At 36.7% G+C, this 16,035-nt stretch overlaps 2 protein-coding genes across 3 annotated transcripts in view; one reads left to right on the top strand and one right to left on the bottom strand.

Moving 5' to 3' along the window:
* The first annotated feature begins 2,002 nt into the window (after positions 1-2,002).
* Positions 2,003-5,911, top strand: LOC113018044 (secretory phospholipase A2 receptor-like). Its single transcript, XM_080288602.1, has 8 exons — positions 2,003-2,063; positions 2,621-2,657; positions 3,048-3,257; positions 3,374-3,506; positions 3,595-3,689; positions 4,149-4,508; positions 4,589-4,636; positions 4,795-5,911. The coding sequence occupies exons 2-8, from the start codon at positions 2,624-2,626 to the stop codon at positions 4,827-4,829; spliced, it is 915 nt and encodes a 304-aa protein (XP_080144728.1). The 5' UTR covers positions 2,003-2,063; positions 2,621-2,623; the 3' UTR covers positions 4,830-5,911.
* Positions 5,912-10,143: 4,232 nt separating this feature from the next.
* The window catches only part of LOC113036309 (von Willebrand factor A domain-containing protein 5A-like), a 36,809-nt gene continuing 30,917 nt past the window's right edge, over positions 10,144-16,035 (bottom strand). The window contains exons 16-22 of one of the 2 annotated variants that reach the window (XM_080288603.1): positions 15,869-15,889; positions 15,526-15,567; positions 12,801-12,839; positions 12,328-12,360; positions 11,118-11,263; positions 10,554-10,677; positions 10,144-10,440 (exon numbers count right to left, since the gene is read on the bottom strand). In XM_080288603.1, coding sequence (XP_080144729.1) covers positions 10,361-10,440; positions 10,554-10,677; positions 11,118-11,263; positions 12,328-12,360; positions 12,801-12,839; positions 15,526-15,567; positions 15,869-15,889 — 485 coding nt within the window. In that variant the 3' untranslated portion in view covers positions 10,144-10,360. The remainder of the gene's footprint in view (positions 10,441-10,553; positions 10,678-11,117; positions 11,264-12,327; positions 12,361-12,800; positions 12,840-15,525; positions 15,568-15,868; positions 15,890-16,035) is intronic. The other variant, XM_080288604.1, reaches the window with a different exon arrangement.

The following is a 16,035-nucleotide window of genomic DNA, read 5'->3' on the forward strand; positions in this document are numbered from 1 at the left end:
TTTTAGGTCTCTACGTCCATCCCATGGGGAATGGGAGCAGTAACAAAGGTGTTGTGTTTATATTTTTGTTGAGTGTAAGTAGGCAAGTGTCCCAGTGTCAGAGTGCTAAATTCGCTACTCGCATAAAGGAGAAATCAACAATATTCTACATTTGGACACCACGGCAACAGCTGCTCAGGCCCAAGGCTGGAGCCCACCAAAACAACTCCCTGATAACGACTGTGTGATGACTATTCTTCCCATCCCATGAAGGACACCTGGATCGGCTGGAGGACTGTTTACTTAGCCTGATAGGCCGAAGGACACTGTCTCAGCTGAACTATGGACACGCACACACATACACTTACACTGATAAGCACGCACTCATCCCCCTCCCTTCCAAACGCCTTCGATGCTTGTTCCTGCGGGGGAAGACAGCGGGTCTGTGTGCCGCGCTGAAATGATAGCATGGTGCAGGACGACTGCTGTGTTCCTTCGACTCACCCCCCACCCCCCTATCCATCCCCTGTGGCTTGTCATGTGCTCTGATGTTGTGATGTGGACATTAATGTGCTCTCTGTGCAGAGGAGTTTTTTTTGTTTCCTGTTCTCGTGCTGTCCTCCCATAGGCTGCCCAGCGTGTGAAGAGGTCTCTTTTTTTTTTTTCTCTTGTACTTTTCCCATTGTTGTGTAATTTTTTCAGTGTTATTCTCCCAACGCTGCCGATCTCCGACTGTATTCCCTTGTGTTGTCTTTGTTGTTGTGTGTGTAAGTCGGGGGGGGGGTCCTATTCCTCTGTGGGGCAACCTGCATATGGCCAATAAAGCATTCATTCAATTCAATTCAATTCAATTCAAGTGAACCTTTTAAATCACATTTGAAAACATGAAAAATGAGTCATAATGTGAAATCTAAAGCACTAAATTAATTCTACAAGTATACATGCAGGTGGTGGCAGATTAACTAGTGATTCAACAACACTTCCTGTAAACATAATACTAAAAATACAAGCTTTTTCATATTGTGGCTGTGACTCAATATATTTGTTTGCTTGTCATGAAAACTGATAACCACGTATTTGTTTCCCATTTGACTGAACACACTTTCTCACTGTAAGGTCTCTGGATCTAGATTTACATACATACTTACATAGGGTAAAAAAGGGAAGTACAACACTGTGAACTAATTCCAGTATGAGTTTCCTGTTATCAGTTTTTAAGGATGATTTGAAACAGCAGCTGAAAAAAACAATAGTAAAATATGCTTGTTTAGATTTGTTGCATACTCTGAGACAATTATAAAGAAATCTGACCCACTATCAAGAAATATTAAAAAACAACAACAACAAAACATGCTGCATAAATGGTTCCAGCCTTTGCTATTTTGTAAACTGTAGCTAAGAAATTGACTTCACTGCAAAGCTGGTACACTATAGGCAGACAGGTATGTTATAGTGTTATATTACAGAAACCATCAGAGCTAAATGTCTACATTTCAGTGGAACCCATTGCAAGCATCATGTAAAGCATACAGTAAACAAATAAGAATGACTGTCTCTCTCAATACAGCATTTATTGAGAGAGTAATAACAGAAGCACCCTTGATTTCATGAAGAAGAGAAACAAGCATAATGTATTGATGTGCAGAATTTAGATGGAGGTGGTTAGACTCCAATGGGATGTCTCGGTGGAACGTCACCCCCACAGTGATACAGATTAGATTTAGTTTTATAATCAAATTATGTATCTTCTTTTAGATCAGAGGACGGGCATACAATAGCTAATCTGTTGTTAAAGTTGTACAGAATAACCTGACAGAGTTTATTTGGATTCATTTATTAGAATGTTTGTTTTCCCCCTTACTATATCAGACTATATTATTATATTAGAAATGTTAACCACACTGCATATCCACAGGGCCTTAGGGGATTCTTGAAAAAAGAAAGAAGAGGAAGCCAAATAAGCATTTGTGGGTGTGTTTCTTTAGTCAAAACAGGTGACATCTGTACACCTGTGGATCTCTATAAAACAACATCACATTTCTCTGCCTGCATTTTTATCACAACAACTAAAAAATCTTAATGGGGTAAGTACAAGATCTGTCTGAAGAACACAAATATAGAAATTTGGTTATATGTGATTGATCTTAAAAAATAAACTTACTCATTTAGTTCAAAAAGAAAAAGGAACATTTGGTTTGGTAGGTCTAAGCAATGTGTTTGATTAAAGGAGCTATTCATTTTCTATACCAGCTACCAGTCTTAAGAGAATTGAATCATTATTATAGTAGTTTATATATGTTTATATAAATAAACTACTGTACCCAAAACTTCTGGCTATGATGATTTTATGATTAATGGACAAACTGTGTCGACATTTGCACTAAGTACTAGAATCCAAGTTATCATTATTAAGTGTTTCTGTATCATGAAAACAAGTGTACAGTATATAATGTGTATCTATTTGTGTTTCTATTTGAATGCCTAGATTGTACCCTAACTCTAGTTTTGCACCTTGGATATGTAATTTTCACAGTTACATTAACACTTGGGCAAAGGGTGGAAGTATTTTAACTTTTCTACGTGAATGTGCTGTGTATGTTTTTTTCATAACTTTCCAATATTTTTCTGGTCATGTTTACAGGTCATGGCAAGACTGATCTATCTATCACTGCTGCTGGGTATGTTACTAACTGATTGGTCATAGTAAGAAACCTTAAAACGTTATTTTATCAAAATTACAATTATCAAACCCAATCACTGTAGCAATTCACACAGAAGAAGAACCTATTCTCTGCTCTAGTAAATGCACTATTTTCATTTTAAGAAAACGTTATTTGGTTTTGTTCAATCCCTCTGAAGCTTTAAAATCCATGTTTCTTGTAAAGTTCGTGCTTGTCTATTATTTATTTTATACATTTGTTCCTGCATTTCTTATTTTTACTTTTTTTCAATTTATTTTTTACTGCAAATCATTTTCTCTAATTTATTGATAAAATAAAAGGGAAAGCAAAACACCTATGATAATATATATACAAGGAAACTAAATACAGTTTTGGTGTGATCAACAGTCCAGCTGTTCAGCTGTTCCTCAGAAGATCCAAAAATAGCTTGCCTTGCTAACTGCATAGTTGACAGTTGGAACTGGACACTTCAATGTTTTCAAACCAGCACAAAGCCTGACACACTAATGGTTGTGGGTCAGACATTGGATCACTGTATGCTTGGGAACAGCTTTAATATGTACAAAACTAGCTGTTTGTCTTTCCAGGTAAATGGAGGTAAGCTCTCCAAACCACATTTTTGTTGTTATCTCTACTAAATGTCCATAGTTAAAAAAAAAACGACATAAAACAAGATGTCTGCATGCTGTGTGTTCTTACATATGGTTTGCAAGGATCCAACATACAACTGACCAACATAAAACCTGACACTGCTCAGAACTGCAGAAGCATATACATTCCAGCTGTCAGTGGAAATCATTGTGACAAAAATCTTACTAAGGACACGTGTATTAAATTTACACCAGGGTAAATATGTCTTGCATCCATTCTGCTGCTAATGTAATCTTAAGAATCCTACGTAGTGTACATTACAAGTAATTATTTTTTCTTACAGAGAGAAAATATGTATCTCCTTGGGATCTAATGGGAAGGTAAGGATGGAATTTAACTGCACTCAAGAACACCCAGGCAGTATCTGTAATGACACGGGTAAGTTTTATTCAACAAAATGAAACCATCTTACTGCGTTTGAAGCAGTTTTTTAGAACTTTTTCAACTTAGAGCTTTACCACACACACAAAATGGAAATTACTCTGTAATTAAAAAATCACTGCTGACTGTTGTTTATCGTTGAAATATGACTCAACATAAGATGTGCCTCCAGGAGAAATGTAGCACTAGACTAGTCAGAAGAAAAAATGCAAATGACCAAATAAAAGAATAACGTAGACATGAGACTTTGTACATGCTAAAATAAAATTAAAATTATAGTCATTGTAAAATGATGTATATTTACCTGCATTGAACCAGATTTTTTTAATTGAATGCCCAATATACAAAACTAAAAACAGCTTTGCATTTGCAGCAGTGAGGCAGAAGATTGTTTTGTGTCACCACATCCTAAAATCTGTGTTGCAAAAACCTTAACCTACCCTTTTCTGTGTTCAGATCTGCAGTTCCACTCAGTAAACAAAACTTGGATTGATGCATTGGAGCACTGTCGGCAAGAGAATTCCTCCTTGGTTGAAATCTACAATGACACAGTCGGTGTTAAAGTTAAAAATCTGCTGCAAAATAAAACAGAGTCACACACAGGGGTGTGGGTTGGCCTGGAACGATCCATTTTTGGCAATAATCCTGAATGGAAATGGATTTCAGGGTCAAAGGTTTTATATTCTCAGTGGAACTACAGTTTTCCTGTGAACTCCTTAAACAACCACTGTGGAAAGATCATCACAGTTAATGAGGCAGAACAAATCAAGTGGCTGGATGCAAACTGCCATAAAAAACTGCCATTCATCTGTCAACGTAAGCTGCTGTTTTGATTAAGATTAGGTCAGGTATAAGCACCCGAATGTTTTTAAATCTCACCTTTCTTCAATTGCCAGGTCTGAAAAACAACATTTGCTCTACTAAAGCACCTACTCTGAATCCAGGTAAATCTACTGAAACTATTTCTAGTTTGAAAGCAGAAACTTGTAACTTTATGTTCACTTCATGTTCCTTAGAAAGAATGTATGCAAACTAAAAACACAAGTCATTCTGTTATTTGGTTTTTATCATTTTAAATTCACATTTGTGTTTTGGGTTACAGTGCTTTGCATTGACATCGACAAGGATAGTTGCTAATAAATGAATCGAGAACAGGATATACTGCATCTCCCTGTTCACACTGAGATGAAATTCCTGAGGAAACAGATGAATGACCCAACATATCCAGTGTATAAATACTCTCTTCAAGCTACTGTTGTGTTTCACAGGAAACCTATTTTGGATGTCATTATTTTTAATAGTTTGTATTATTGTAGGTTCTTTAGCTTAAATTACAAACACCTTGAGGCAAGTGTTGTTGTGATTTGGCACTATGTAATTAAACTGAACTGAAAATAGAATTATTTGTGACAGATTTTAGACATGCCATGAACCTGGAATAGTTTACCCAAGATCATAGTTTTGACTTTCTTGCTGTGCTATTTAAATATCAAGTTAGATTTTTTTGGTTTGTTCTTTAGTACATTTAGTTTTGTTCCTAGCTGTTTGATTCTGGTGTGTTTAAATCTCTTTACCTCTGTTGTAAACTGCATACAAACTGATGCAGATTTCTTTAGAAAAATACACACTCACAAGACAAAATTAAAAAAAAAAAACAAACAAAAAAAGAAAAAAAGAAAACCAGACTGCTCAAAGTAAAGCAGCAAAGTAAAATCCAATAAACAACAACGATGTTGAGCCTGTTCTGAAATTTGAATGCACATGCTTTGAAGTCACAGGTCTTGTAAAATAATTAAACATAAAATTCTTAATCTATGGAGGCAGAAAAAACTTTTAATTATTGTCTGCTGGAATATCAGCAGAGTTCCAGTTATAAATTTTGAGTCATTTCTTTGTTTGTGCTACTTTTTGAACAAACAGGTTGCTTATTATTTGCAGACAGCTTTAATTTATAAGTCTTGCATCAACTGATCAGGAATGACACTCAGCTTTATACTGACATGGAGTGTATTTGTTATATATAACAGTCATTTATAGATTAGTAGTAATTACTCTCGTATAGATTGTTTGGCTAATTTTAAATTTGTCCACCGTTTTTTGTAATTTGTTTATTTTTATATTATATTTCTGATTCACTTTCTCTTCCTGACCCATGTACTGCTGTAACTGTGAATGTCCCTGCTGGGTGATTAATAAAGTCTGTGTCTATGCCAAATTGAGCTTTAAACTCTTTTTTTGATGACATTTTACTTATCAAAATTTCTAAATTTCAATTACGAGTATGACATGCATATGTGGGATGTTTTCACCATTTGCAGGTCAGAAGAATGCCAGTTTCTGAAGCCTGCTTGCATGTGTGTTGCACAATACTAGTACAACTACCATTCCTACTACTCCTGTTACTGCTACTGCACAAGGGCCTTGAATGGACATGGGGCCTGCAGCAAGGGTTAGAGGTCAGACACCTGGGGCCTGCAGGTTGGAGCTTGGGGGTAACAACTCTAGCTCATACAAAGTACTAACATCCAAGTGGTAAATGGTGTTACCTCTGAGAACTATAAGACAGAGTGCTATGAAAATAGTTTGTGGCCATGTCCACACTGATAAGTTTTTGTTTGAAAACGCATTGTTTTCTCTCCATTTTGGCCTTCCGTCCACACTGAGATACCGTTTTTGGTCGAGGAAAACTGAGCTTTTTGAAAACGTTCTCTAAAGTGGATAATTTTGAAAAAAGCATTTTCGCGTAGCAGTGAGGACTGGGAAAACGGAGGCTTTCCCAGTCCTCACTGCATTTGATGCAGTGCAATGATGCATTTTAGTAATATGATGCAGTCTGATCCAGAAGTCTTTTGGTTTGGTGAGATGCAGTTTGGTCAGTCTAAGCCTCCTTTATGAATTTTTGGGATGTCCACTCCTAGAGAGATTGGCTGCTGTCTTGCTTTCCATGTGTCAATATCTTTTCTCACTGTAGAAAAACTGACTTCAAATATAAAATTGTTTTGTAACCATTCACAGACTGACAGGCAGCAACAACATGTTTCCTAAGATTATCTGATGATCAGAAAAGACACTGGCTGTAATCAAGTGCATTAGCAGAACCTGGCTGCTTCTTACTCTGTTATTTCCTATGGAAGCAGTAACAGTGCACCTAGTTTTCCTCTGCATTTTGGTTTAGTTTTTATAAAATAAATAATAACACAGAGTAATATCGGATGTGTTGTTTATCATCTTAGGCTGTATTTACTTAAAAAAAAAAAAATCACCTGATCAGTTTTAAATTATGTCCTGGAATGTTGAACTTACATGCTGTGGTTAAAAAAAGTGAAAAGCACACATTTGCTTTCTAATCGACTGAAAAAACAACTTTCATGTTATCTCACAATACAGTCTCTGTATTCATATTTGCATTAGCTACACAGAAACAGGAATTTGGTTTTTTTTTTGGGGGGGGGGGGGGGGTTTCAGGAAAGAGGGGAAGGCAGATAATTTAATTTTAATATGACATTTCCTATTGTCAACATCAATTTTTTTTTAAAAAATACGTCATAAATAAGTACGTCAAAAAGATGTCTGGAAAAACAGCTTAAAAATAAATGTTTTAAAAAAATAAAGTTTTAAGGCCAGTTTAACCTTCAGCCTCAAATTAAACCTCCATTTCATCTGAAGCTGTTGAACTTTGTTTGTGTAACCCAGATGTGTCTGCTGAAATACCCCTGAAGCCAGTTAGGCAGGAACTAGTGACATCTCAGAGGGCTGATACTTTTTTTAACTAAATGATTTAAAGCTGTTAAGCCTAAAGAGCAGGTTTGACACCTGTGGCTGTGACGTTGGGGGTCAGTCCTGCAACAGGAAGCACTATGCACATGTTTCCATGTCTTACATTGGGATCTCGCAAGTTTTTTTCTTTCTTCATGTCAACATGTCAAAAAGTACATCCATTATAAGAAGAGTCAGATAAACCATGGCCCTCATTTACTAACATGTGTGTGTGGAAATGTTTTTACCAGCAAAGAAACAAAAACATGCAAAAACACAAACACAGTGCCTGTCCACAAAACAGGAGCAAACTCACCTAATTAAATGGCAAAGAACTATGCTAATCTTCCACTAACATACAAGCAAGTCTGACCACAGAGTGACAGATTCCACAGGTTTCGTGTTTCACTTTCCAAGATGACGTCAAGCGCACACTGACCAGCAATAATCCTGCAACCACAAAACACAGAGCCCAGTGTTGCTGCTGGAGCTAGATATGCATGTACACAAATGAGCAGATTGCTGTTCAGGTGTGGCAAACAAGGAATACAGAGAGAGCAGCTCTCTTTCATGAAGAGGCCAAAAGGTGATTGGATGTAACAATAACATTTAACCAACAGGATTAAGTGTTTCTGGTAGATTTTTCATGTGCTGTGTTAGGTTGAACCAGATGGATAGATAGTACTTACATTAATAATGATCCACCTCACACAATATGTTTGTATTCCCGCATTTAAGCCTTTATTACCTTTTCTTATTTTGTTACATTTTAAAAATGTTATTCACATTGCATATCCACAGTGTGTTTAGGGTGTTTTGGCAGGTTTGTTTCTGTAGTGAAATAAGGGATGAGGTAAACAGCTCCATAAAGTGACTCCCATGCATATCCCAGCTTTCATTTCTATCAGATTTTACAGATTGACAGAAAGTCCAAGGCAGATGTGATGAGCAGTCATTACCACAGAATGATTATGTATGCAGTAAATTCTTAAGATTTACTTTGTATAATTGAAATTATGCAGTATAGCTAATGAGGAAAAATGAATTAAACTTGTGAATATTTTTTGTGTTGGTAGATATTTAAATAAGAAATCTGAAAGGTCAATATTCTGCTTTATTTCTTGGATGAGCAAGCAAATAGAGAACAACTTCTGTACCAAATTAAGTCATGAAAAAACTTAATTATTGTGATAGTAGTCTAGGTATGTCTCAAAAGTATTGAAGCCACATTAGACAAGCTGCAAAGGGGTGAGGTACCTGAGCAGTTTTATAAAGGATCACTTTTCAGATCAAGTAAGAGAAACTGAATCCTCATCTGGACTTTTTTGTGAGTTGATTTCCAGACGTTTGTCTGTATTTTGGACAGCATGTTGATGTGATGTTTAGCACTGTCACCTCGCACCAATAACTAAGAAATTTGTTTGCCATCTTCAACTCCACAGAATAATTAAAAAGCACTTATTAAATTTAAATGTGTTCAAAACACTGTTAGTGTGCTGCTGATGAGTTGGGATGCTTGGGTGTTCCTGAACGTCCTATCAGGAAGAACATCCAAATAACTTTTTCATACATGCATTTTTTCAAACTGATAATCACAGTTTGCAGTTTAGTTTATCCAAACCTAAAATTCTCCTTCCTAGATCTTCACTGACTTTCTTTAATTTTTCCCATTGTTAAAAGTATCTCACAAGCATCCTGAAGTGAAGGAAGTGGAACGGCTGAAATTGGCTTTGAAACAAGTCAAAAGTAACCAAGTATGCACATTATCACCATCTAGTGCAGACCTTCCCAAAGTGTGGGGCCCACCCCCTGGGGGGGGGGGGCGCGCAATGGCTCTGAATGTAAAGGCGCAGGAGATGCAAAGCAGGAGATGAAGCATAGCTGAATATGTTTCCAAACCAACTTCATTCTAAGCCAAAGACTAGAAAATATGGTGAAGCATATCTTCCCTTGGTTTCACCTGCAGAATTGGTTTTCCCTGTGTCGGGAGCAGCGCTGGGCTGTTCAAATCACGGACAAACAGTATCCCACAGCTGTTTATGTTTTTAAACCCACTTTGCACAGAGAGGCATTTTTTGAAAAATGTATTGATAGCAATGTTGAATATTATTACACATGAAGAAAAAAAAACACTACACGTAAAATCACACCGTGACGACTCTGCCTTTCTAAATGGAGGGACAGTAACTGCGTGTGTAAGCGTGTAAAACCTGCAGATAGTCAGATTAACAGTATTTTGTCTCTGCCATTCTGTAATTCATAACGTAAACAATGTAAACAATAACATGGCGCACAGCGTGACGTGAAAAAGGCACATACCTTTGACGTTGTGTGACCAACTCTGTATTCCTCGTCCACACGTAAACGCAAAAAATGAGTTTAAAAAAAATAAATAAATAAAAAATCTCCATTTTTGGTGATTCGAAACGCCGTTTACGTGTGGACGAAACAGCTGCGTTTTCAAAAATACCCGTGTAGGTGCGGACGTAGTGTAAAAGAGTTAGTAGTTTATTTTATTACTACCTGTAATTTATTGCAGATTACTTGTATTTGCTTAATTGTTTACTAAATGTTTGAGGTGTGAAAGAAACTGCAATGGAGCAAAATATGGGGGTGTGTGGTTGGAAGATGTGTTTGTGCGTGCAGGGGGTGGGATCTAGTGGGAGAGAAAAAGAATGGACACATGCACACACAGTAGATGTCTAATCTTTACAGTGTATTATGGGTTTTCAGATCATTCTGAACATTAAAGTCAAATTTGGCTCAAATGTAAAATAACATTTTATAGTCAAAGAACAGTTGTGTTTTTATAACAATTATAAAATGTTAGATTTCACAAAGCAACACCAAGTCTAATGCAGTATGGTGTAAGTAGAAATGCTTCTGTTCACCAAGCCACTTTCAGAAAACCCTCATAGGCCCAGAGCTTCTTTCTTCACACTGCAGCCCAACAGGACATTTCCAGCATCCACACACTCTGTCACACACGGTGCTGAAAACACAACACAGACATTAAAGCAATGAATGTATGGGGGGGAAGAGAAAGTAGATTGTAGCATAAACAATTTTTTTAAGCATTTTATCTGTTATTATCATTGCTACTACCATTCTGAGCACGGAGCCATGAGGCAGCCTTCATAGCCAGAAGCTCCCACTCGTCCTTTGCATCCATCTTGAAACCATGAAGCCAGATCAGAGCCAAAATGGTGGCCCACACTTCACTGTTGGCCTAATTCAACAAATCAAAGACAATAAAATAAAACAGAGAGGACACACAAAGAAAAATAAAAAAAAAATCCTACATGATTTTACTTTCTACAACCAGTAGTATTAGTTATTTCTGGCTGCTTAGTCACAAGGGGTCACCAAGTTGTGTAGCTCTGCATATTTGATTTGGCAGATTATTACACTGGATGCTGTTCCTGATGTAATCCCAAAAGAATTTCTGTCTAGACGTGTGATTACCACCAGTGTTTTAGCTTCTGATATACAGATGTTTATTTTCAAGGCCTACATTTGGTTTGACTTCATTGTCATTTGTTTTTTGTTGTGTTTTTAATTACATCATGTGTTTCTGTTCAAATCATGGAACATGAGCATGAAGCATCTGACTTACAATAACTAACATTATCATTTTGTTTGTTATTATTGAAACTGAAAAAAGTCCACCTTTTCAGGCTTTGACTTTTCCACCTCCTCGTTGGTCTTTCCCAGTGCAGTAGCCAGAGCTGGATCAAGCAGCCAGCAGCCAGACGCCCCCTGCAGGGAGACTAAGTGCAGCAAAGGGTCTCTGGGTGGCTGCTCGGGGGCAGCAGCTGGAAAACCAAAAATGAAATAAAAACTAGACCCGATTATGGTGTTAGATGAGAAGACAGAACTCTATAAACCAGTGCATAAACCACCTTCTTGTAAACTATGCAACAAATAAACATTTATGTATTTGAGATCAACATCACAAATAAAATGTTTTCAACAGTGTGAACTTATTAAATAAAAATAAAAGCTGGCAATAACACGCCATCAATTACCGAGGTTTTAATGAATACCATCTGAAAGTAAGTGAGTTGAAAGCTTGATAAATTATGATGTAAAGTATGCGGTTCACATGCTTAACAGAGAAAATATATGGCCAATGAATTAAATTGTTTTGACCTGATTTATTAGAATACAAGACTAATTATTCAATGGCAGAAAACTGGATCTCATTATCTAAGCAACTGAACTAAACATTGTACAGTCACTTCCACTCGATGTTAAATTCCCTTCATGTCTACCAAGAATATACATGCTTTTTTTTCTTATTTTATTCTAACCCTGCAATTATAACTGATGGGTTCACACACATTAAGAAAATAATAATTTCCAGAGGCACAAACAAACCCTGACATACATGATGTTCCGGACCACCATACCAACTCCTACATGTAACAGCTCACATAATTTCCTCTGTGTCTAACTGTTTGTGTATTCACAGAAATGCCTAAATTACAAGTACAAAACATGGATTCTTACATTTATTAAAATTGGTTTTTCTGTATGTACTCTTTTTATTGCTTGTTTGCTCCTCTAACTGATGCATATATGAAGAAAAATGTGTTCAAAAGGATTGATCCATAAACCTAACCCACACAAGTGTGTACAATGACTTGGGTGTGACTTTTGAAGACTCACACCAGCTTGAATTCACACACAAATACGAAGCAATCTGACCTCACCTAAAACTAATTTCAAAATGCGTACATCTGTACATCAATACGCATTTGCAACCCTTTTGAGACTACGTACTGTCTCTACATACATATGTTACTTATACACATACACACATGGAGGACCACACTATGTGATTACTACCGTATGAATAGAAATGTGTTTTACTTACCCATGTCATGTACAACTCCTCGAAAGATAGACTCTACATCACAAGGTTAAAATCATAAAACAAAAGAGGATGGCATGAGATGAAGACATTACATTTGATTTACTTAAGAAATATCAGGCAATATTTCTTGCTTCTGAGGTGATTAGTGACTTGAAAATTATTACTTACACACACACACACACACACACACACACACACACACACACACACACACACACACACACACAAATTAAAAAAATAAAATAAAATACATGACTCAACCTTCACTTTCTCTTTAAAGATACAGCCCATTATAACCAGCAGTAATAATGGTCTTATACATAAAGTACTGCATATTTCACATGTGAAATAAGTTAAAAAAAACAAAACAAAAAAAACAAAACAAAACATGATGGGTTTTTTTCCACATGTACATCTACACACATCTACACATTTACATAGATGTTTAAATGTGTCATTTAGGTTCTATTTACCCTTGGCAGTTCTCTCACACTTTGCCATGGAGTTGGGCACTATAATGTAAAAAAGAAAGAAAGAAAGAATTTAACACACGCACAAAAAAAAAACGTCAGCAAATTCTTATGAAACGTACTAAGGAACACTAAATTACTGACCTGTTGATATACAAATACAAAACAAATAGTATAAAAGTATTTAAGTGTATATCATTGTAACCTTTCTAATTAGAATCTTGATTTCTTGGAACAAATATTTTAAAGTCAATCTCCCTTTTTGCTTTTAGATAATCTGAACATGACTCAGATATTCTGTCCTTTTATTCACATTCATCGGTCTTTATCTTTAAGGAAAGCAAATTACCATGAGAAAATCAGGTTCATATTTCATGTTAACATGTGATGTCTCCACATCATACTAAGTTTTCGTCTTTGGAGAGTCTCACAGCAAGTTAAAACATTACTACAATATTTAAACTGTATTTAAATCTAAATGCTGATAAACATCACCTACATTTAAACATTCAAATTTTGGACACATTGACTAAATGATCTCTTTCATTGTTTTTACTCTTTTGTGCAGTGAAGAAGAAATCACTGCATTGTTGAAGGAGCCAAACATACACATACAGCCTTCTCTGAATCTCACAAAGGGATGGTATCTGTCACAGTTTTAATAGGGCCACATTTTAATAAGTTAGATTTCTAATTATTTACTAATTCAGAAAAATACATTTCACATGGAAGGAATCGCAGCTAGATTATGATGCTTGTATGAAAATGTTGTGAAAGTTAGACATTTCATTTGCTGTTTAGATCAGCAAGTTAAGTTTAGTTAAGCTTCTGAGGTCATTATTGTGACTTGCAGCTTGTCATAAATTGTACTATAAGTACAGTGGTTTGCAAAAGTATTCGCCCCCCTTGAACTTTTGTCAAGGGGGACGAAAATTTTGTCACATTACAGCCACAAACATGAATAAATTTTATTGGAATTCCACGTGAAAGACCAACACAAAGTGGTGTACACGTGAGAAGTGGAACGAAAATCATACATGATTCCAAAAATTTTTTACAAAAAAATAACTGAAAAGTGGGGTGTGCATAATTATTCAGCCCTCTGAGTCAGTACTTTGTAGAACCACCTTTTGCTGCAATTACAGCTGCCAGTCTTTTAGGCTATGTCTCTACCAGCTTTGCACATCTAGAGACTGAAATCCTTGCCCATTCTTCTTTGCAAAACAGCTCCAGCTCAGTCAGATTAGATGGACAGCGTTTGTGAACAGCAGTTTTCAGATCTTGCCACAGATTCTCGATTGGATTTAGACACCAGACAGGTCAGGGATAAAGTTATTGAGAAATTTAAAGCAGGCTTAGGCTACAAAAAGATTTCTCAAGCCTTGAACATCCCAGGGAGCACTGTTCAAGCGATCATTCAGAAATGGAAGGAGTATGGCACAACTGTAGACCTACCAAGACGAGGCCTTCCACCTAAACTCACAGGCTGAACAAGGAGAGCGCTGATCAGAAATGCAGCCAAGAGGCCCATGGTGACTCTGGACGAGCTGCAGAGATCTACAGCTCAGGTGGGGGAATCTGTCCATAGGACAACTATTAGTTGTGCACTGCACAAAGTTGGCCTTTATGGAAGAGAGGCAAGAAGAAAGCCATTGTTAACAGAAAACCACAAGAAGTCCCGTTTGCAGTTTGCCACAAGCCATGTGGGGGACACAGCAAACATGTGGAAGAAGGTGCTCTGGTCAGATGAGACCAAAATGGAACTTTTTGGCCAAAATGCAAAACGCTATGTGTGGCGGAAAACTAACACTGCACATCACTCTGAACACACTATCCCCACTGTCAAATATGGTGGTGGCAGCATCATGCTCTGGGGGGGCTTCTCTTCAGCAGGGACAGGGAAGCTGGTCAGAGTTGATGGGAAGATGGATGGAGCCAAATACAGGGCAGTATTGGAAGAAAACCTCTTGGAGTCTGCAAAAGACTTAAGACTGGGGCGGAGGTTCACCTTCCAGCAGGACAACAACCCTAAACATAAAGCCAGAGCAACAATGGAATGGTTTAAAACAAAACACATCCATGTGTTAGAATGGCCCAGTCAAAGTCCAGATCTAAATCCAATCAAGAATCTGTGGCAAGATCTGAAAACTGCTGTTCACAAACACTGTCCATCAAATCTGACTGAGCTGGAGCTGTTTTGCAAAGAAGAATGGGCAAGGATTTCAGTCTCTAGATGTGCAAAGCTGGTAGAGACATACAGCTGCCAGTCTTTTAGGGTAATTGCAGCCCCCTCAATTGACTCGGGGGGGCTGAATAATTACGCACACCCCACTTTTCAGTTATTTATTTGTAAAAAAAAATAAAAATGTTTGGAATCATGTATGATTTTCATTCCACTTCTCACATGTACACCACTTTGTATTGGTCTTTCACGTGGAATTCCAATAAAATTGATTCATGTTTGTGGCTGTAATGTGACAAAATGTGGAAAAGTTCAAGAGGGCCGAATACTTTTGCAAGCCACTGTAAAAGCTTGCACATCTTTAATTGCTGACTAAGGAATCAGCCAATTACAACAACTGTCAAAACAAATACTGCAGCAACTGTGTAGTTAATGTTTGACATTTAACATTTCAAATAAGTGCAAAAACAAATATGTTGGTTTCTTTGTTTTTATTCTCAGAAATGTGTATGTGTAGATGTGTGTTGTCACTCAGCTTTTACTTACTAAAAGCGGATGGAGCAGGAAATGGAGCAGCATCCATGCACACTATATTTACAAAAAAAAATAAAAAATAAAAAATTCAGGGTGAATGATTACAACAGTCTGAACAACACCGCTTTAAAAATGTATAAATCGATCTTAAACAGACTGAGGTTATCAGATAAAAGCCTTCACTTTGGGACACAGCCCATTACAAAGGTTATCCAAGCAAATATTGCAGCTGTTTGCATACAGTATTGCACATCTAACATTTCAAAAAGGTTAACAAGTTAGTCCTCTTTTTAAAAAAAAAGAAAAAAAAAAAACGCACAAATATGTGGTGTATTGTCATTCACTTTTTACTTACACATTGGCCTGGCCATCTTCCCTATTATGTAAACAAACAAATAGGTCCAGACATTTAATTTCATACTTTTTAACATTCACAGGCTGATATACCAATGCAACACAAATAATACAAACAGTGTTCAAAATATATACAATGTCTATCTGTTCAGTCTGGTTATTCTGTTT

Source organism: Astatotilapia calliptera, chromosome 14 (assembly GCF_964374335.1).
Source record: "Astatotilapia calliptera chromosome 14, fAstCal68.1, whole genome shotgun sequence".
Classification (NCBI taxonomy): domain Eukaryota; kingdom Metazoa; phylum Chordata; class Actinopteri; order Cichliformes; family Cichlidae; genus Astatotilapia; species Astatotilapia calliptera.